This window comes from Saimiri boliviensis, chromosome 6 (assembly GCF_048565385.1).
Source record: "Saimiri boliviensis isolate mSaiBol1 chromosome 6, mSaiBol1.pri, whole genome shotgun sequence".
Classification (NCBI taxonomy): Eukaryota; Metazoa; Chordata; class Mammalia; order Primates; family Cebidae; genus Saimiri; species Saimiri boliviensis.
In genome coordinates, this window is record NC_133454.1 from 14,844,556 (window position 1) to 14,867,027 (window position 22,472).

At 37.2% G+C, this 22,472-nt stretch overlaps 1 protein-coding gene across 2 annotated transcripts in view; it reads right to left on the bottom strand.

The window, feature by feature from the left end:
• Positions 1-17,752: 17,752 nt before the first annotated feature.
• The window catches only part of LOC120363240 (heterogeneous nuclear ribonucleoprotein A1), a 40,456-nt gene continuing 35,736 nt past the window's right edge, over positions 17,753-22,472 (bottom strand). Inside the window, exon 3 of one of the 2 annotated variants that reach the window (XM_074400379.1) lies at positions 17,753-19,286. In XM_074400379.1, coding sequence (XP_074256480.1) covers positions 18,026-19,060 — 1,035 coding nt within the window. In that variant the 5' untranslated portion in view covers positions 19,061-19,286 and the 3' untranslated portion in view covers positions 17,753-18,025. The remainder of the gene's footprint in view (positions 19,287-22,472) is intronic. The other variant, XM_074400380.1, reaches the window with a different exon arrangement.

The window sequence follows — 22,472 nt, forward strand, 5'->3', positions numbered from 1 at the left end:
ATAAGGACCCTAGTCAAATTGGATCAGAGCCTACTCTAATGACCTCACCTCAACTTGATTGCCTCTGTAAAGACCCAGTCTCCAAATAAGGTCACATTCTGAGGTGCTTGAGGTTACGACTTTAACATACAAAATTTGAGGGAACACAATTCAACCCATAATAGAAGGGAAGATTAAATTGCAATCTTCAGAAAAAAAAACTGTTCTAATACAAACATATGGGAGAGAATATAACTGTTCACTAATATCTGTTTCTCTTCTTTGGGAGAATTAAATTTCCCTGCCCTTTTAAAGTTGGCTTTAGCCATATAATTGGTTTTGGTCCATAAAACGCAAGAAGAGAAGACATTGTGTCATTTCTAGACAGAAATTTATGAGCCAGTTGTACTTTTTCTTGCCACTACTATTGGCAATGTTTCAGGTGATTCCTGCTCTGTAGGCCTGGGTCCCAGAGTGAGGATGACTGTTATGAACAGAGTCCTTGGGGTGAGTGAAAACTAAATCCTTATTTGTATAAGCAACTAAGATGTGCAGGTTCTTTGTTACCTTAGTATACCCTAGACAAGAGACAGACAAACCGGGGGCCTTGGGCCTAATACTTCTTGCCACTGTTTTTGTAAATAAAGTTTTATTAGAACATAATCATTCTCATTCATTTGCTTATTGCCTATGGCTGCTTTCAAACTGCAGTAGTCTCCTCTTATCCTCGGGATATATTCCAAGACCTCTACTGGATGCCTGAAACCATAAATAATACCAAACCCTACCTATGCTATGTTTTTCCTATTCTGTACATATGTATATAAGATAAGGTTTAATTTATAATCAGGCACAGTAAGAGATTAAGAAGAATAATAAAATAGAACAATTATAATGATATATGTTAATAAAAGTTTTTTTCTCTCCCCTTAATTCAAAAACTTTCATCTTTTGACTTAAAAGAAGCATTTCACTGTTTCTCTTTGGTTGCTCAGAACTGTCAGCATTATTATTATGCATTGGGGCTATTACTAAGTAAAAATAAGGGTTACTTTAACACAGTCTCTGTGTTCTGGTAACCAAGATAGCTACAAAGTGACTAATGGCCTCGTAGTGTCTACAGCATGGATGTGCTGGACAAAAGGATGACTCACATCTTGGTGTGCAGAGTGGAACAAGGCAAGCTTTCGTCATGGTACTCAGAAAGGTGAGCAATTTAAAGTCTATGAGTTGTTTACCCCTGGAGCTTTTTTCATTCAATATTTTCAGACCTCAGTGGACCACAGATAACTGAAACTATGGAAAGTAAAACTGTGGATAAGAGGAGACTACTGTACAATGGCAGAGTTCAGTAGACGCGACACAGACTGTATGGTCTGCAAATACTAAAATATTAACTATCGATGGCTTTACAGAAAAATTTTGCCAGCCCCAGACTAGATAATTTTTATTGATACAATATATTTAAGGCTTTAATTTTTTTTTCAAGACAGAGTCTTGCTCTGTCACCCAGGCTGGAGGGCAGTGGCACAATCTCGGATCACTGGACCTCCACCTCCTGGGTTCAAGCAATTTTCTTGCCTCAGCCTCCTGAGTAGCTGAGATTACAGGTGCATTGCCACCACACCTGGCTAATTTGTGTATTTTTAATAGAGATGGGGTTTCACCATGTTGGCCAGGTTCACCTGACCTTGTGATCTGCCTGCCTTGGCCTCCCAAAGTGCTGGGATTATAGGTGTGAGCCACCACATTCAGCCTAATTTTTATTTTGAGTTTCGCTTTGGCAAAATTTCACAAACTTTCACATGTATTGTAATAATTATGTGGCCCGGTGCGGTGGCTCACGCCTGTAATCCCAGCACTTTGGGAGGCTGAGGTGGGTGGATCACCTGAGGTCAGGAGTTTGAGACCAGCCTAACCAACATGGTGAAATCCTGTCTCTACTAAAAATACAAAATTAGCTGGATATGGTGGTGCATGCCTGTAATCCAAGCTACCTGGGAGCCTGAGGCAAGAGAATCCTTTGAACCCAGAAGGTGGAAATTGCAGTAAGCTGAGACTGTGCCATTGCACTCCAGCCTGGGCAACAAGAGTATCTCAAAATAAATAAATAAATAAATAAATAAATAAATAAATACCAGACATTTATAAATAGTTTAAAAATTATTTCTAATTCTATTTTTTATCTGAGTTATTTAAGGTAGAATTAGTTTGATTTTCTTGTGGATAACTATCTTTATGTTGCTAATAAGTACTATTACATTGTGGCCAGAGAATGTGGTATGTATTATTCTGCTTTGGAAAGTTATTGAATATTTTGTGGCCAAATTTATATTCTATGTTTGTAAATGATCCACATGCATTTGAAAAAAGTGTGTATTTTCCTGTCTTAGATGGTGAGTTCTTTCTCTGTCTCTGTTTCTTTCTCTCTTTCTTTATATATGTGATCAAGATTGTTAACAGTGTTATTCAGATTATGTTCATTCTTACTTTTTATTGACTTTTTGACTTGTTCTATTTTTTTCTTTTTTCTTTTTTTTCTTTTTTTTTTTTGAGACAGAGTTTCACTCTTGTTGCCCAGATTGGAGTGCAATGGTGCAATCTCAGCTCACCACAATGTCCACCTCCCAGATTCAAGCATTTCTTCTGACACAGCCTCCTGCATAGCTGGGATTACAGGCATGTGCCACCACACCCAGCTAATTTTGTATTTTTAGTAGAGACAGAGTTTCTCCATGTTGGTCAGGCTGGTCTCAAACTCCCGACCTCTGGTAATCAACTCACCTCGACCTCCCGAAGTGGTGGGAATTACAGGGGTGAGCCACTGCACCCAGCCCGACTTGCCTATTTCTAAGGTAATCGTTAACTTCTTCCTGTATGATTTTGAATTTGTCAATAATTACTTTATGTCTATAATTTTTTTCTTTACAGATTTTGAAGCTATGGTTTTATGCACATACAAGTTGATGCCTCATAACTTCCTGATGAATTGTACCTTTAGAGAGTTTAAAACATCTTTTTGGTCTTTACCATCTTTTTTTATTGAAATGTGCTTTGTCTGGTATTAATTCTTTTATGCCTTGCTTTTATTTGGCTGTTTTTAACATTTCTAACTTTTAAGTTGGTCTTGTTATTTAGTTTAGGAGTGTCTTTCCATTCTTAAAAACCAAGCTGAGAATCTTTATCTTTTACTAGAGAAAGTTAATCCATTCATCTTATTGTCATTACAAATATTGGGATTTATTTCTTGTATCTTTGTTTTTTATTTAAATTGTTTTGTTTTCAGTTTCTGATTTCTGATTTAATTAAATTATTGAAAGTGTTTTCATTTCTTTCTTTTTCCTTCTGCTGATTGGATTAGCTCAAACTCCAGTTCTATTCCTCTTAGTTATGGAAGTTAGAATGACACAGCCCTTTTACAATACAAAAGTTTCTATAAACATACAATCAGTTGGGGAAATTAGATTTCCAGCTAATAAGGCAAGTGGATCTCAAAGCATGTATTGTAAAAATAGGAGATGTGATCATATTTGTGCACAAAATTTATAAAAAGTTTTCATTACATATAAAATCTAGATAATAATTTGATATGCTTTTCCTGTGTTACAGGAGGAAAAGAAGAAAAAAAGGAAAATAAAAGCCAGCTCTATTCTGTTGACCTTTATGTTAAGCTAGTTATAGTTTTATTTAAGCAAATTATCTAAACTAATTCTCGAAACTTTAGCCTTACCTATGAGTTAAAAGTGATTGAACAAATTCCAGGCACAAATAAACACATAAGCCTATCTCTAGGTTAATATTGACTTTTTCCTATTTGCAAAGCTTCCTTTCTTCACTGAAGCCCTCTGAGCAGATCAAAAGCTAGAAATTAAGATAAAGGACTCAGTGTGGCTGCCTCCCTTAAGGGTTCCAAGTACCTTTCATAATCAATATTCATGAGAAATCTGTGTGATTTCTTATGAATCAAAAGAGGGAATTATATGTTTAATGGTTGCTTTAATTTTGTTTACACAGCTCAAAATCTTGTTTACATATCCTAGCTTTTTACTTTTTTGTCTCTACTCACATCCACTTTATTATCCTCTCTTAATATTTCATCTCACATTTCACTGATTAATTCATTTGTTTATTTATGTGGTTAAGACTTACTGAGTGCCTATAAAAATGGCAGATACTAATGATACATAGATGAACAAAATGTACATCTTTCCCTTGTTAAGTGTTGGAAAACAGTACCCTAAAGTATGGTGCTTTGGCATGCTGAGTTCTTGGAACTAGAGGAGATTGGAAGTCCTCAGAATCGTCTTTAAGACCTTTGCCTGCCCTCCTGCCTCTCACTCTTCTTTCTCTTCTGAAGCAAGTCATTGAAATCAGAATTCCTCTTCCCTAAGATGGGTCATGTAAACTAGAACTATACTCTTCAAAGCAAGGTATAAACAATGGAAAGGGTACTCTGTCCCTTCTCCCTTAAAGACTGTCATTCTAGAGGGGTGCTTCCCCATGCCACAGAGAAAATAGTGCTACTCAGAGAGGCCAAGAAAGATCTGGATAGTTTTTGTTGAGTTTCCTACTTCCTTCTCAGTCTGCTTCTGTTCGATCATATCCTTTTGTCCAATCACATTTCTACATGGTTGTCCATTCTTCATCAACCCTAGGCATAAAAATGGATAGTTTTCTCTGGGTCTTTGAGCCTTCATTTCTGAAGGCTCCCATGACACATGAAACTGTGATTAAACACATTTGTTATGCTTTTCTCTTTTTAACCTCTCTTTTGTTACAAGGATGATGGCTGTGATCCTTATGATGGGTGAAGAAAGGTATCCTACTTTCTAGTCCCTACAGCCTGCAAGGTACAGAAGCTGGTTCTTAAGGGATGAACAGTAGGAATTTTATAAAAATGGAGGCAATTCCAGGCAGAGTTAAAAGTATGTACAAAATTCTTTTCTATTTTCTACCACCATGATTCTTTTCTAATGTCTTGGATGACTTAAGGGTGCCAGGTGATGACAAAGAGAAGTTTAAGAAAGGCCATTTACTGAGGAAATGACAAGAAACTCATTCCTCAGCTGACCTTTCAACTTGGGAAAGAGCCTTACTACCTGGGACTCATATCTACTTTGGGGTGCACTCATTTATATATATAAAGTAGGTAGATGGTTCCTGAATTCAGTGTCACAGACACCAAAGAGAATAAAGATACAGGAGGCAAGAGATGGGTTTAGATAATTAACTCTGTGATCATCTGGAGAGATGGTGCCACAATCCTCTAAGTCCAATATTGATTTCTATGTAGAAAAATTCTGCCTAGAGCTAGGACAGATCCAAGTTTTGTGGAGCCTGATGATTTTACAACTGGGGGCAGGGATGGGGGAAGGAGGGAAACATGTAAAGAAAATGAATATATACAAGTTACAAATTGAAATTAGAGGCAGAACCTTAGAATGTGCCCATATAAGTGAGTGTCCCTGGACCTGGTATTTTAATAGCTTCCTGATAAATCTACTCTGACCAGAGCTTGATCAGTGGAGAGAGGGGAACATTTGGGATCTTCATGTGTATCTGTGCTGTGAAGACACTAGGATTTGTTTTGTTAGCATGTTTCACAGGATGCAGCCCATTCAGGTATTCTTTAGCATCAATTTTATTCAATCCTTTTCGGTACCAAAGTTTGAATGCCTGCAAGAGGTTAAGAAGAACATGTTTCTTGAATATCACGATGTGAATGTCTCTTCTCTGGAAGGGTTGTTAGTCCTCAGAAAAACAACACCACTCCTTTTATGGCCTGTGAGAGCTGTGGACCTGCACAAGCCTTCAGAACCACCAGAGAAGTCTCCAAGGTCTTCCTTCTGTACAGAGTAAGCTGCTTTGCCTTGGGGTGTCAAGCATGTCCCCACATGCAGTCGTGTTAATCAGCTCAAGTTCTGGCTTAAAGGCAGTGATTTACCTTGAGAACAGATTGTGCTATTGGTGCTTGCACAAGTTTAGATGGCCAACTTGCATCCAACACTCTGTTAAATTTAGAGAAAAAACATTGATATATAAAAAACATGTTTCTCTCATCCACTGAAGAAAACAGGATTAATCCTTGTTAAGAAGGAGGATACCTCCCATGACTGGCAAGAAAGGAATGTTTGTGGGAAATAGTGATTTGCCAATTTACTTGATATCTTCACTCCTATTTGACTTTCTTCTTTGTCTAGGAATTTTGGTTGGCATTGTATGTGCTTAGTCATTTTCTCATTTATAGTCAAAGACACTGATGAATCACAGTGGAATACATGCTCCAGGCACCAATGGGAGCTGGGGCTACATGGAAGCCCAAGAAAGAGGTTCTGCATTATAGGGAGTCTTCGGGAGAGAATCTGACTCTGAAATCCTTCATTGGGGATCTATAGAATCTTTAATAAGGACCTATAGAAATGAATAGTATTTAGCTAAATTAAATGAGCTCATGGCTTGGGGGAGAGTAAAATACAAAAATGTAGTTATTCTACAAGGTAATAACTGTTTTTGTCCTTTCCTAAATTAAGGGCTTTAGATTTAGAGAGGATGGGATGAAATCTGGGTTCATATCCTAGTTGTTACTAATCACCAGTGTGACCTTGAGCTAACTGCTTAATATCTATGTGCCCATTTCCCATTTCCTCATCTGTCCAACAGAGAGATTAAGTCTAGTACTTACCTCATAGTGTTCTAAAGTTACAGGAAATAATAAATGTAAATCACATATTAATATGAATAACAAGATACTTGATACATGTATTCAATATTAAGAGTATTTTGAGAAGCAAAAGATTTATAAGTGCTAAGGGAACACAGAGAAATGAAAGAGAAGGAAATTTTGTATGTGGATGGCAGGGGACTAGGATCTACTTTGGAATGGATGTGAGGATGCATGGATGGATGGATGGATGCATAGATGGATAGATAGATAGATAGTTGGATATATGGATGGATGGATGGTTGGATGGATGGATGGATGGATCAGTGGATGATTGGATGGATGTTTGGATGGAGGCAGGGTGATGGTGGTGAAGGAGAGGGGTTAGCACAGGATCTGTTGTTTTATCTGGTCTTGACAGAGGCTGTTTTTATATCCCACTAGCTTTCATGTCATCTAGAGGATGAACAAGATGTGAAAAACTACTGGCATAAGGGCTCTTTTTCCATTTCTGTATAATCCACAATGCATAACTTTGGCACAGTGAGACAACAACACACCAGGGATTTGGGGTTTGGGAAGGGAGAGCCAGGCAGAAAAGCAATTTGTCAGGGAAGGCACTGGCAGTGGTGGAGAAATTCAGGTGCTTTGGGACAGTGAACATTAAGAAAATGGCTGAGGCAGTGGGACAAATTTGGACCAATTCCTGAGTACTGGTAAAACATAGGGACTCCACCACATAATTAAGAGGATCTTTGAGGAAGAGTTGGATCCTGCAGGTGGGGCTGTGAGCTTGCAAAATTTGGATATTAATAATTTATTCATTCCCTCAGGCTGGTGGAACTGAGGACATTTGGCTTACACAAAGTTTTAAGTATTCGCAAGATTATTTCTTCCATTTAGTGGTTCTCCTGTGAATTCTAATTATCTTGTTCACTTCCTCTGTGATACTTCCAGAAGGAAGAAAACTAACATCAAAGTACCTCGTTAGGTACTATGGTAGGTTTAGTCACATACTGTTAGTTTGCATGTTATCTTATGAGGTGTCTCTCTCTCTCTCTCTCTTTTTTTTTTTTTTAACAAACAAATGAGTAATTGGGGGATAAAATGGATCAAATGACTTTCCCAAGGTCACATCTGTTCTTTCAAAGCCCATAATGAATTATTCTCAATATGTGACACAATCCTCTTGGGGCTCAGACCATAATACCCGAAAGCATGAAGCTTCGGCATACTGAGTACTTTGAACTGAAGGAAAATGGGAGGGCCTCAGAAGCAAGTTCTCTCTGACCTTTTCCTGCCCTCCTTTCTTCTTCACCTATTTCTCCTTCAAAGCAGTTCATAAAAACAAGAATTCCTCTTCTCAAAAGAAAGCCATAAAACCTGGAAATGTCAGTCTCTGACCTCCTGTCTTCTTCCCTGAAAACCGTCTTGTAGCAGGTGTCCTGTCCTACACCAGGAGGAAGGAATGCTACACAGAGAGGCTGAGAAGAATCTGAACAAACAGGCCTTGCTAGGTTTCCCCCTCAGTTTATTGCCATTTGCTTGTACTTTTTGTCCAATCACATTTCTACATGGTGTTAACCTAAGCATAAAATACAGTTTTCCCTGGGTCCTTGCAGCTTCATTTCTGAAGGTTCCCATGTCACGTAAAATGTTGACTAAATAAATTTGTTATGCTTTTCCCTTGCTAATCTGTCTTTCGTTATAGGAGAGCTGACTGTGACCCTTGTGATGAATGAGAAGAAGGTATTATCTTTTCACCCTTACACTCCCATGGGTATGCCTGGGGTTATACACAATTCCTCACATGCTAACTAAGACACAATCCCACAAGAAAGACTATCAGTAGAAAACTGCATGACAGTGGCATCATAATCAAAAACTAAATCTACTGTTATATATATTAAATTGTGTTAAAATATGCATAACATAAAATTTACCATCCTAACCATTTTAAAATGAGCAGTTTGGTGATGGTATCAAGTACATTCACATTTGTATGCAACCATCACCACCATCCATCTCCAGAACTCTTTTCATCTTGCAAAACTGAGACTCTGTACACATTAAATACTGTCATATAGCTTAAAGAAAATAACTTGCCAACATTGTCTACTATTTTTAATAAATTAATTGTGGTGACCACAGTCCACTCCTATGTTATGACACCTCAGCTGGAAAGGCTGCCCTGCCTTATGCCATTCAAGGTGTATAGTAAAATTCTGAAAACCCCCTAAGTGACCCACTCATAATGGACTGAACACCCAGGCATTGTCTTGAAAACACAGGAGTGAAATTGCAGAGCCTTTTGTCAACTGGCGCCATTTTCAAAGTTCAGGCCCAGGGATGGATGGCCTCCAATAGGGAATGGAGCATGGCTACCTTGATTGACAACTCTCCTCTTAGTAATAGTCTTTGAACAGTCAGTTAAGTTAGAAAAACAAGCCAACTCTTCATACGCTGTGGCCCCAAATATGACAGAAATAGATTCAGTGCATACATTCAGTTTGTTTATGCCCTAGAATCAGACCTAGGAAAAGAATGCACAGTCTTGAATACGTATTCCCTATCTTGGGATTTTTCTTTCTGGGTCTCTCTACCCTCATTGCATATTGGGGGACAGAAGTGGGGGTTTTCCTCTAACCTTTGTATTAATTTCTCATCCATTGCTCTCTTGGTGTCTTTCTCCCTGCCTTCCATTTCTGAAAACATGGAAGAAAAATATGTTCATCATTGCATGTAATTGCCCAGCTAAATGAAAACTTCTTGAAGGCAAACACTGTATGTTTTATTTAAATATTTTCAATATGCATTAGTATTCAATAATAAAGTACACAGAATAAAGAAAGCAAAATTTCCCTCTTTCCTCTTTGTGTAAATAATCTCTCATTGCTAATAAGGGATCATTTATAAGTCAGATAAAAATAATAATAGCAGGCATTATTAAGAACTACCCATTGATCTAAGGGTCTTTTATATATTGAGGAATCCTGTATTCCCAAGCCTCACATGTCAGTCAGACTCCAGCTAATGTCATGTCAGATTTATCAGAAAATTCAGGAATTACAAGAAACATGGGAGCTTAACTGCAATGTCTGTTAGATTTGTATCAAGCAACTTCAACTTTGAAATGAAGTCTGAGGGTTAAAAAAATGCCCAAGCATATATATTTTACTTTATTTTTTTGAGACAGAATCTCTCTCTGCCATGTACACTGGAGTGCATTGGCACAATCACAGCTAACTACAGCCTCAACCTCCTAGACTCAAGCAATCTTTCCACCTCAGCCTCCTGAGTAGCTGAGACTAAAGGCATGCACCACCACACTTAGCTAATTTTTTGATTTTTCATAGAGATGGGATCTCACTGTGTTGCCCAGGCTGGTCTCAAATTCCTGGGCTTAAGTGATCCTCCTGCCTCCAACTCCCAAATTTCTGGAATTACAGAGGTGAGCCACTGTGCCTCGTGTAAGCATATTTTTAAGAGTCTTGTTTCACTATAGAAACCTGATTGTCTTGCTCTAGAAAGCCATTTTGATTACACACATTCTATGTTTACCTCCCTCACTTTTCTCCTCAGTGAATTATTGAAACATGGAGCCAATAAATAGTCTTTAGCATCTAAATCAAACACACTGCAAAGCCTGGTATCATTAATGGTATTAACCCATTTGAACTTCACAATAACTCTATGAGGCAGGTACCATCATTACACCCATTTACAAATAAGAGATCTAAGCATCAAGAGGTGAGTATTTATACCAGAATACAGCTCCAGATAGCATAACTTCAGGTCCTGTGCTTTTAGCCCCTATCCAGTGTACTTCTGAGTTGGAACCACTTACATATATTGCAAAAAAAAATTTTTTAAATCTACTAACCAGAGTAGAAAGAAAGAATTGCTCTTATTATAATCTTCAGGTAGATATAATTATGCATCAAATCCTTTAAAATTTCAGTCATCAAGAATCTTGTTTTAGGAGACACAGCGGTAATAATGGATTCTTTATTAGACATAGCTCTGATCACAACACTTGATCCCTTTGGTTTTCCCATCCTCTTTCTTCTCTGTGCCTTCTCTTTGGTCCTATCAGGAGCTCAAGTCCTTCTAGCCCTCCTCAAAGTCTCATTCTTTCCCAGAGCAAACCTATCCCTCAAGATGAATCACTAACAACTCTCCTGCTGTGCCTTCAACATCCCCTCAGGCTTATCATTTTGCTGATCCCATCTTTACAGACCCTGAACTTCAGCTTAATACTATAATCAACTTTTCTGCTCTCTTGGGTGTCACTGGAGAAAATCCCTTAGCCAAGCTTGCTGGTGCTATGAGAAGTCCACAACCTCTGACCTAAGCTGGGCCTTGGTATCACTCTGCAATGCTTTCCTGTGTTTCTGCTTTCTTACAAGAGACACCTAAACTCTCCCTATGTCCTTTATACCTATGCCCACTTCCTTTAAACCTCTAGTCCTGTCCTCATTGAGTTGAGTTATGGCAAATCATTTAAAAGCTCCGTATCTTACTCTCTTAATCTATAAGAACATTAATTTAGATTAGTATTTTTCAAACTTCATCCAAATGTATGAATATTGTATGTCTTTTCAGGTGTTGGGGTCTTCTTTTGTTTTTCTCTGCAATATTTTGTAACTTTAAGTTTATTTACATTGTATAGTTTTCATTTATTCCCAAGTATTTTGTATGTTTCATGCTGTTGTAAATAAAACTTATAAAGTATTTTGTTTGTTGCTAGTATATAAGATATGTAAGTATATTGACTTTGTAACCTGTGGTCTTGCTAAATATACTTATTATTTCAGTAGCTTGTTACAGAGTCTTTACTTTTTTTTTTTTTTTTTAAGAACTAGATGTATTTTACCATGGAACTCACTAAGAAATCCTTAAATAGACAACTGAGAATGGTATATATTGGGTTGTAAGAAACAATTCTACCTCCTGATCACTCAGGAAGTATTGAAACCCAGTTCATTATCAGATAGTTTGAGTTCTGATGTGTTCAGGTTTCTCTTTTAGAGTTGCTGAAGATTGGCAACTCCTTCTCTGTGGGTGGGCTGCCTGCCCTTGCCTCTTGCCAGTCTGAGATTTATTTATTTATTCTCTTTGTAGCAACTGTGAATGGGAGTTCTCTCATGATTTGGATCTGTTTGTCTGTTATTGGTGTACAGGAATGCTTGTGATTTTTGCACATTGAATTGGTTTTCATTATTTCCTGAGTGATCAGGGGTAGAATTGTCTCTTACAACCCAATGTATACCATTCTTAGTTGTCTACTTAAGGATTTCTTAGTGAGCTCCATGATAAAATACATGTAGTTCTTAAAAAAAAAAAAAAGTAAAGAATCTGCAACAACCTACTGAAATAATAAGTGGATTTAGTAAGACCGCAGGTTACAAAGTAAATATACTTATATACCTTATGTATTAGCAACAAACAAAATATTTTATAAGTTTTATTTATAACAGCATGAAACATACAAAATACTTGGGAATAAAAGAAAACTATACAATACAGATACACTGAAAGCTACAAAATATTGCAGAGAAAAAAAGAGGCCCCAATACTAGAAAAGATATGCAATGTTCCTACATCTGGATGAAGTTTGAAAAATACTAATCTAAATTAATCTTCTTATAGATCAAGAGAGTAAGATATGGCGCTTTTAAATGCTTTGCCATTACTCAACTCAATGAGGACAGAACTAGAGATTTAAAGGAAGTGGACCTTTAATTGCTACAAAGAGAATAAAATACCTAGGAATACAATTAGCAAAGGGTGTGAAGAACCTCTTCAAGGAGAGCTACAAACCACTGCTCAAGGACCTAAGAGAGGACACAAACAAATGGAAAAACATTTCATGCTTATGGTTAGGAAGAATCAATATTGTGAAAATGGCTGTACTGCCCAAAGTAATTTATAGATTCAATGCTATCCCCATCAAGCTACCATTGACCTTCTTCACAGAACTAGAAAAAACCACCTTAAATTTCATATGGCACAAAAAGAGCCGGCATAGCCAAGAAAATCCTAAGCAAGAAGAACAAAGCTGGAGTTATCACATTACCTGACTTCGAACTATACTACAGGCTATAGTAATCAAAACAGCGTGTTACTGGTACCAAAACAGAAATATAGACCAATGAAACAGAATAGAGGCCTCAGAAGCAATGCCACACATCTACAACCATCTGATCTTTGATGAACCTGACAAACACAAGCAACAGGGAAAGGATTCCCTATTTAACAAATGGCGTTGAGAAAACTGGCTAGCCATATGCAGAAAGCGGAAACTGGACCCCTTCCTTACACCTTACACAAAAATTAACTCCAAATGGATTAAAGATTTAAACAAAAGACCTAACATCGTAAAAACCCTAGAAGAAAATCTAGGCAATACCATTCAGGACATAGGCATAGGCAAAGACTTCATGACCAAAACACCAAAAGCAATGGCAACAAAAGCCAAAATAGATAAATGGGATCTAATTAAACTTAAGAGCTTCTGCACAGCAAAAGAAACTATCATTAGAGTGAACCAGCAACCAACAGAATGGGAAAAAATTTTTGCAATCTACCCATCTGACAAAAGGCTAATATCCAGAATCTACAAGGACCTTAAACAAATTTACAAGAAAAAACAGCCCCATCAAAAATTGGGCGAAGGATATGAAAAGACACTTTTCAAAAGAAGACATTTATGCAGCCAACAAACATAGTGTTCATCATCACTGGTCATTAGAGAAATGCAAATCAAAACCACATTGAGATACCATCTAAACCAAGTTAGAATGGTGATCACTAAAAAATCTGGAGACAACAGATGCTGGAGAGGATATGGAGAAATAGGAATGCTTTTATACTGTTGGTGGGAGTGTAAATTAGTTCAACCATTGTGGAAAACAGTGTGGTGATTCCTCAAGGCTCTAGAAATAGAAATTTAATTAGACCTAGCAATCCCACTACTGGGTATATACCCAAATGATTATAAATCATTCTGTTATAAAGACACATGCACAGGTATGTTCATTGCAGCACTGTTTACAATAGCAAAGACTTGGAACCAACCCAAATGCCCATCAGTGATAGGTTGGATAAAGAAAATATGGCACATATACATTATGGAGTACTATGCAGTCATAAAAAAATGATGAGTTCATGTCCTTTGCAGGGACATGGATGAAGCTGGAAGCTATCATCCTCAGCAAACTGACACAAGAACAGGAAACCCAACACCACATGTTCTCACTCATAAGTGGGTGTTGAACAATGAGATCACATGGACACAGGGAGGGGCATATTACACACTGGGGCCTGTTGGGAGCTTGGGGGCTAGGGGAGGGATAGCAGGGGTTGCAGGGAGAGAGGAGGGATAACATTAGGAGAAATGCCTAATGTAGATGGCAGGCAGGGGGTCGATGCAGCAAACCACCACGGCATGTGTATACCTATGTAACAATCCTGTACAATCTGCATATGTACCCCAGAACTTAAAGAATAATTTTTTAAAAAAAGAAAATAAACGTTTTTATGTACGTTCATGAGGTATACTGATTTTTCAATTTTTTGGAAATGAAATATCTTTTTGGTATCACAGCTATCTGCCCTCCTAAAACAAATTGGAAATTTTTCTCTCTTCTATTTTCTAAAAAAGAATGTGTACGATTACTATTGTTTCCCTTTAAATGTTTGATAGAACTCACTGGCAAAGCAATTTGGACCTCAAATTTTCTTTGTAGAAGGTTTTTGTTTACTTATATTTTAATGGAGATGGGGTTTTACCATGTTGTCCAAGCTGGTCTCAAACTCCTGGGCTCAAGTGATCTGCCTGCTTTGGCCTTTAATTATGCATTTTTTTGAAAGATATAAGGCTAATAAAAATTTTCTACCTTTTCAAAAAGTACCTTTGGGTAAATCATGCTTTCCAGAAAAAAATTCCATTTAATCTATTGTCAAATTAAATGACAGAAAGCTTTTGTAATATTTCTTTAATAATTGTAGTACCTGTATATATCTCTTGTTTCATTACTGAAATTGGTCATTTGTGTTTTCCCTCCTTCCCCCACCACTTTTTTTGAAAACCAGTCTAGCTAAAGAAATTTTATCAGTCTTTTTACAGAACCAACTTTGGCCTTTTTTCTATTTTGTTTCTACTCATATTTTTCATCTCCTTTCTTCCATGTACTTTGGGTTTAATTTGCTCTTCATTTGCCAGTTATTTAAGAGGAAAAGTTATAGCATTACTTTTCTTCCTTCCTCCATCCTTCCTTCTCTCTCTCTTTCTGTCTTTTTCTCTTTTAAAAAAAAGTATTTAAATTATAAATGTCCCTCTGAGTACTGACTTAACTGCATCTCATAAATCTGAATAGATTGCATTTTTATTATTCATTCTGAAATGTTTCCAAATTCTCATGCGATTTATCCTTTGAATCATGAGCTATTCAGAAAATTATTAATTTATTTCCAAATAATTGGAGAGTTTTCTCAATATTTTAAATTGTTATTTTATTCTGTTTATTACATTGTGGTCAGATAACACACTCAGTACAAGCTCAGTCTTTTGAAATTCAATGACACTTGTTTTATAGCCCAGAATATAGCCTATTTTGGTGAATTTCCTGTCCTTTTGAAAAGTGTCTGTATTCTGGAATTAATTGTTAGATTTAGATGGCTTTGCCTACTTGCTGCATCAATTACTCATAGTGAACTGTTTAAGTTTCCATCTATAATTTTGGATTTGTTCATTTATCCCTTAGTTCTGTCAGTTTTAATGCATGTAGTTAAAAAATCTGTTATTAGGTGAAATCCTTTCATCCTTATTAAAAGACCTCTTTAATGCTGATATTATTCCTTATCCAGATACTTACTTTGATATTACTATAGCCACACTGAATATCTTATGATTGGTGTTTGATATGATCTGGCTCTGTGTCCCCTCCCAAATATTATCTTGAACTGTAATCCTACATTTTGGGAGATGGACCTCATGGGAGGTGGTTAGATCATGGGGGCAGTTCCCTCATGATTTGTCTACTTGCTTCATCAATTACTCAAAGTGAAATGTTTAAATTTTGATCAATAATTCTGGATTTGTTCATTTATCCCTTAGTTCTGTCAGTTTTAATGCATGTAGTTGGAAAATCTGTTATTAGATGAAATCCTTTCATTCTTATTAAAAGACCTCTTTAATGCTGATATTATTATCCAGATGTTGATATCCTTGTCCAGATACTTACTTTGATATTACTATAGTCACACTGAATATCTTATCATTGGTGTTTGATATGGTCTGGCTCTGTGTCCCCTCCCAAATCTCATCTTGAATAGTAATTCCTACATTTTGGGATAGGGATCTCATGAGAGGTGGTTAGATCATGGGGGAAGTTCCCTCATGCTTTTCTCATGATAGCAAGTGAGTTCTCATGAGATCCTATTGTTTTGTAAGGGGCTTTCCCCCCTTCACTTGGCACTTCTCTCTCCTGCTGCCATGTGAAGAACGACGTGTTTGCTTTTCCTTCCACCATGATTATAAGTTCCCTGAGGCAGCCGGGCGCGGTGGCTCAAGCCTGTAATTCCAGCACTTTGGGAGGCCGAGGCGGGTGGATCACGAGGTCGAGGGATCGAGACCATCCTGGTCAACATGGTGAAACTCCATCTCTACTAAAAATACAAAAAATCAGCTGGGCATGGTGGCTTGTGCCTGTAATCCCAGCTACTCAGGAGGCTGAGGCAGGAGAATTGCCTGAACCCAGGAGGCGGAGGTTGCGGTGAGCCGAGATCGCTCCACTGTACTCCAGCCTGGGTAACAAGAGCGAAACTCCGTCTCAAAAAAAAAAAAAAAAAAAAAAAGTTCCCTGAGGCCTCTCCAGCCATGTTGAACTGTGAGTCAATTATGCCTCTTTTCTTTATAATTTACCCAGTCTTGAGTATTTCTTCATAGCAGCATGAAAATGAACTAATACAGTGTTTGCATGGTACATCTTTTTTCATTTCTACTTTTAATCTATGAGTCTTTATATTTAATATGAGTTCTTGTAAACTGCATGAAGTTGGGTGTAACTTGTTTTTAAATCTAGCAATCTCTTCTTTTTATTTTAATAATCTACCTCATTTACATTTACTGTAATTATTGCTATGGTTTGATTGTAATATTTCTATTTGTTTTTCCTTTCCTAGGTTTATTTCCCTCCATTTTTGGGGGGTTCGTTCAATGTGTTTTAGTATTTCATTCTACCTCTTTTACTGAATTTTAGCTACACATTTTTGTATTTTTTTAAATGACTGCTCTAGGGACTGCAATATGCAGCATTTTGTCACTTTTTATCTTGAATTAATACTATCTCACTTCACATATTAAACACTTATAACAGTATAGTTTTGTTTGTATCCTCTCTTGCCTTCGTACTATTGTTGTTATATATTCTATGTCTATACATGCTTTAAATCCCACAATACTTAGTATTATTTCTTGTTAAACTGACAAAAAACTTTTAAAGAGTTTAATAAACACTTTAAACCATTTGTTTATCATTTCTTTGTTCTTTATTCCTTTCTGTAGATATAAATTTATATTATTATGTTCCTTCAATTTGAAGAACTTTCTTTAGCATTTCTTTTTTTTTCATTCAAGAGAATTAAATCGTTTATTGATTACACATGATAATGGATGATACACAAGCTTCATTCCCATCTATAATTTTATCTGGTACCATTATTCAATTTAGATATATTGCATAGGATGTGCCAACAATCATCTTTATAGCCAATAATTCCATGATTTTGCTTGGGTAATCCCTTTTAATCGTGAACTTCAGGTCACAACAGTAACTATTAGTTCAACTACAGCAAGGTTTCTGAAGACAATGGCTTCTCTGTCCAAGTAAGTTGTATATAAATTCCAAATAGAAGCTGGCATCACTCTGAAGGAATTCTAACTTCACACTGTTGGGGAAATTTACCAAGATGGCTTCAGAGTAGACTAACTTTACACAGTACATTAAAAAAAAAAAGACATTTATTCAGTGTCACGATCAGACTATTACATTTACTAATCAACAGCATGGATGCAAAAAAAAAAAAAAAGAAAGAAAAAAAAGAAAAAGAAAAAGAAAAAAATCTACATTAAAACCCTTTGTTGGAATGCTTTACACTTTCCACAGAACAGAAACTAAAATAACCTGTTATACAATTAGTCACAAATACAGTCCTTGAGATTTTTTGCCCATACACATGAGTATTTGTCTAAATCATGTCTTCTTTGTAGCAGCTAGGCCCTGCCACCACTGTGCTTGGCTGAGTTCACAAATCTGTTGTAATCTGTAGCTTCCCTGTCACTTCTCTGGCTCTCCTCTCCTGCTAAGCTTTGTTTCCTAATTAAAATCTTCTGCCACTGCCATAGCTACTGCTGCTACTGGAACCGCCATGGCCTCCTTGGTTTCGTGGTTTGGCAAAGTATTGGCCACCACCACCATAGGGGCCAGAGCTTCTGCCTCCAAAGTTTCCTCCCTTCGTGGGTCCAAAATTTGAAGACTGATTGTTGTAACTGCCAAAATCATTGTAGCTTCCACCACCTCCAAAATTGCCTCCATCATTACCAAATCCATTATAGCCATCCCCACTGCCACCATATTCACCACCACCACGGCTGCCACCAAAGCCACCAAGACCACTGAAGTTTCCTCCACGACCAAAGTTGTCATTCCCACCGAAACCACCTCCATGACCACCACCAAAGTTTCCAGAACCACTTCGACCTCTTTGGCTGGAGGAAGCACTAGCCATCTCTTGCTTTGACAGGGCTTTCCTAACTTCACAGTTGTGGCCATTCACAGTATGGTATTTCTTAATGATAATCTTATCCACGGAGTCATGGTCATCAAAGGTTACAAAGGCAAAGCCCTTTTTCTTGCCACTGCTTCTGTCAGTCATGATTTCAATCACTTCAATTTTTCCATACTGTTCAAAATAATCTCTTAGGTGATGTTCTTCAGTGTCTTCTTTAATGCCACCAACGAATATTTTTTTCACAGTTAAGTGGGCACCTGGTCTTTGAGAATCTTCTCTTGAGACAGCTCTCTTTGGTTCCACAACTCTTCCATTCACTTTGTGTGGCCTTGCATTCATGGCTGCATCCACCTCCTCCACAGTTGCATACGTGACGAACCCAAAGCCCCTGGAGTGCTTGGTGTTTGGATGTCTCATTACCACACAGCCTGTGAGCGTTCCCCATTGCTCAAAATGGCTCCTCAGGCTCTTATCGGTTGTTTCAAAGCTCAACCCTCCAATGAAGAGCTTCCTCAGCTGTTCCGGCTCTTTAGAAGACTCTGACTTAGACATGATTGCAGGGAGAAGAGAGACTTTAACGATGCTTCTTCGGCAGCATCCACAGGCAGAAAGGCTCTTTAGCATTTCTTATACTGCAAGTACAGTGTAACTAACTATCTTGACTTTAAATCTGAAAATGTCTTTATTTTACCTTCAGTTTTGTAACACATTTTCCCTGACTAAAACACAGATGCTCCTCACCTTATAATGGAGTGACATCTTGATAAACTGATTGCAAATTTAAAATCTCATAAGTTGAAAATGCATCTAATACAACAATCCGGCATGATCTGCACGTGTACTCCAGAACCTAAAGTACAATTTAAAAAAAAAGAAAATGCATTTAAATGCACCTAATCTAACTAACATCATAGCTTAGCCTAGCCTACCTCAAACATGCTCAGAACATTTACATTAGTCTACAGCTGGGCAAAAATCATTTAACCCAAAGCTTATTTTATAATAAAGTATCAAATATCTCATGTAATTTATTGAGTATTATCCTGAAAGTAAAAAACAGAATGGTTGTATGGGTACATGAGGTAGAGTTTCTACTAAATTTTACTTTTGCACCATCATAAAATTGAAAAATCCTAAATCAAACCATCATAAGTCAAGGACTGTCTGTATTTTGTAAAATTCTGCTTTCCTTTCAGCAATTCTATTGTCTTCTGACCTTCACTGTTTCTGATCTGAGTCAACTCATTCATATTATTGGTTTCCTGTATGTAATGTATTTCTCTCTCTCTTTTGTCATGTTAAAATTTTTTGTTTATCTTTTATTTTTAGCAGTGTTTTCTTTGTATTTATCCTGCTTGATGTTTGCTGAGGTTTCTGGGTCTGTGGCTGACAAAATGTGTAAGCATGTCAGCCAGTATTTTTTAACAGCTTTATGGAGATTTAATTCATGTGCTAAACAATTCACCTATTTAAAGTGTACAATTGAATGGTTTTTAGTCTAGTCACAGATTTGTACAATGATCGCCACACTTATTTTATATTTTCATTACTCCCCAAAGAGATCCTGTACCTATTAGCAGTCACTGTTCCTCTTCTCCACGTTCCAGCTGTAGGCAATCACTACTCTATTTTCTCTCTCTATAAATTTGCCTATTCTGGACATGCCTCGGCCAATATGTTTTGAATTAATTATCTAATTGATATTGTTTCACATCTTACTGAGGCTCTCTTTATGCCTATTTTGTTTTAACTTCATTCTTTAGATTCAGTTATTTCTATTGCTCTAACTAAAAGCTTACTATTTATTCAACTATTACGCTTATCTTGTACATCTTAAAATTTGAGATATTCCTCTTTGCAGTTATAGAATTTTCATGCTTCTTTTTTTAAGTTTCTGTGTCTCTGCTGAGATTTCTCTTCTGTCCATTCATTATGATAATTTTTTAAGTTCCCTGAATGCATTTATAAAAACATCTTTAAGGTCCTCATTCGCTTATTTCAACATGGAAATCATCTTAGGGTTCATTTCTATTTGCTGATTCCTCAGTTTAATATGAGTCACATTTCTCTGTTTTGTTTTGTTTTCACACATCTAATTTTTAATGTACACTGGTCATTGTGGATAATATGTCACAGAGGTTCTGGGCTTTACTATCTCTTTTCTTTTTTTTAAGGGACAGGGTCTTGTTCTGTTGCCTAGGCTGGAGTGCAGTGGCATGATTATAGCTCACTGTAGCCTCTAACTTTTGGGCTCAAGTGATCCTCCCACCTCAACCTCTAAGGTAGCTGGGACTACAGGTTCACACCACCACACCTGAAAAAATTTTAACTATTTTGTAGAGACAGGGTCTATGTTACACAGGCTGGTCTCAAACTCCTAGCCTTAATGACTCTCCTGATGTGGCCTTCCAAAGCACTGGGATTATAGGTGTGAGCCACTGTGCCCAGACTTTATTATCTTCTTTGGAAAAGTGTTTGGTTCTAGCAAAAAGTTAAATTACCAGTAGTTCACCTTGGTGTTGAGAAGTTTGGTTTTGGTCTTCGTTAGAGCATGTCCATTTTGGTTCTGCACTTAGTCCTAGGTCAATTCCTTTAGTCCTGGCACATGAACTTTATTCCAAACTACTGCCTTTCCGAGATTCTGATGGACAGCCCAAGCTTTCTGCCATGTCTCTTCAATGTTGTGGAACTCAAACTCCAAAATCTGTCTTTCCTGTGGCAGGCAGTTGTGAAAACCTCTGTTTCGCCCTTTTGGCTTTCCAGATATTATTTGCCCCCGGCATGAGTTGGTGCTTTTCTCTAAACATTCACATCGGAGGAGAGCCAAAGATTTGAGGGGATTTTATTTGCATAGCCATTTCCGTGGCTCCTTTCTTCCAGGATTTCTGACCTCAATTTCTTGCTACTCTGGAAGCCCTGAACTCTGTCATCTGATTTTAAGGCCAATAAGACTACGCCTTTCTGCTGGAGCTCTATCCTCTGAATGCTGTACAAATGAGGGAATGTCTTCAGGTGGAATATCACTAAATTTGGATCTCACCCAATGTGGTTCCTTCTTTCAAGGGCCAAACTTACTCCAATTTATACCAGGTTTTGTTGCTGTTTGTTTTTTTAAAACTCTCTGGGATCTTTAAAGAGTTGTTTTAAAAAGAATTTTATCCAGAGTTTCTAATTGTCAAAATTATAACACCAGTGTTGTTTGCAGTGCAATAAAGATTTTATATTGTAAATAGCCAGCTTATCACTGCTATAGAAGGAGAATATCAGAAAGAAAAAAGAAAATAAGTTTGATGTGAGGAATGAATGATTTCAAATTAGAAATAACACAGCCAATAAAAATATAATAGCGATTATACTTTGTTAAGTATTTACTATGTGCCAGGGGCTTTGCTAAGTTCTTTAAATTTATTGCTTTATTTGCTAATTGCAACAGCCCAAAAAGTGAGTATCATCAGCCCCATATTAGAGATTAAAAAACTGAGGCACAGAGACATTCAGGAACTTTCTCAGGAATCACAGCAAGTAAGCAGCAGAGCTAGGAGCCTATCTTACGTGGTAACAGAAGAAGTTCCATGAACTTTGATGAGCTCTTTAACTTTGGGATTGGTGAGGCTTATTTACTATGGTTATTTTGGAAAAAGTATTTTATGCCAGTGTCTCAGGGTTTCTTCCTGCCCTCTAGGAGAAGACAATGTTGTAAATCCAGGAGATGTTCTTATTCTGGCTCTGAGCCATAAGAATTGCTGTATTTCCTGACCACAGAAAATATCAGCTTCTGCAGCTCAGAGGCTCAGGGCTTATATCCTTTTCTAGTCTCCAAAAAGTGCTGAAGGCTAGAATGTAAACAGTCCTTCAGGATGAAAGAGAGCAGGGCAAATACATCCGTAGGCATACACAGGCTAAAAAGTTTGCTCAATACACAGAGCTCTAATGGCAAACACAGCAAAGCAAACATGACAATGAGAAAGGGAAAGAAGATGAGACTGGAGAAAATCTGCTTATCAGACCCAGAGGTTTATCAGCCTGAACATCTGGT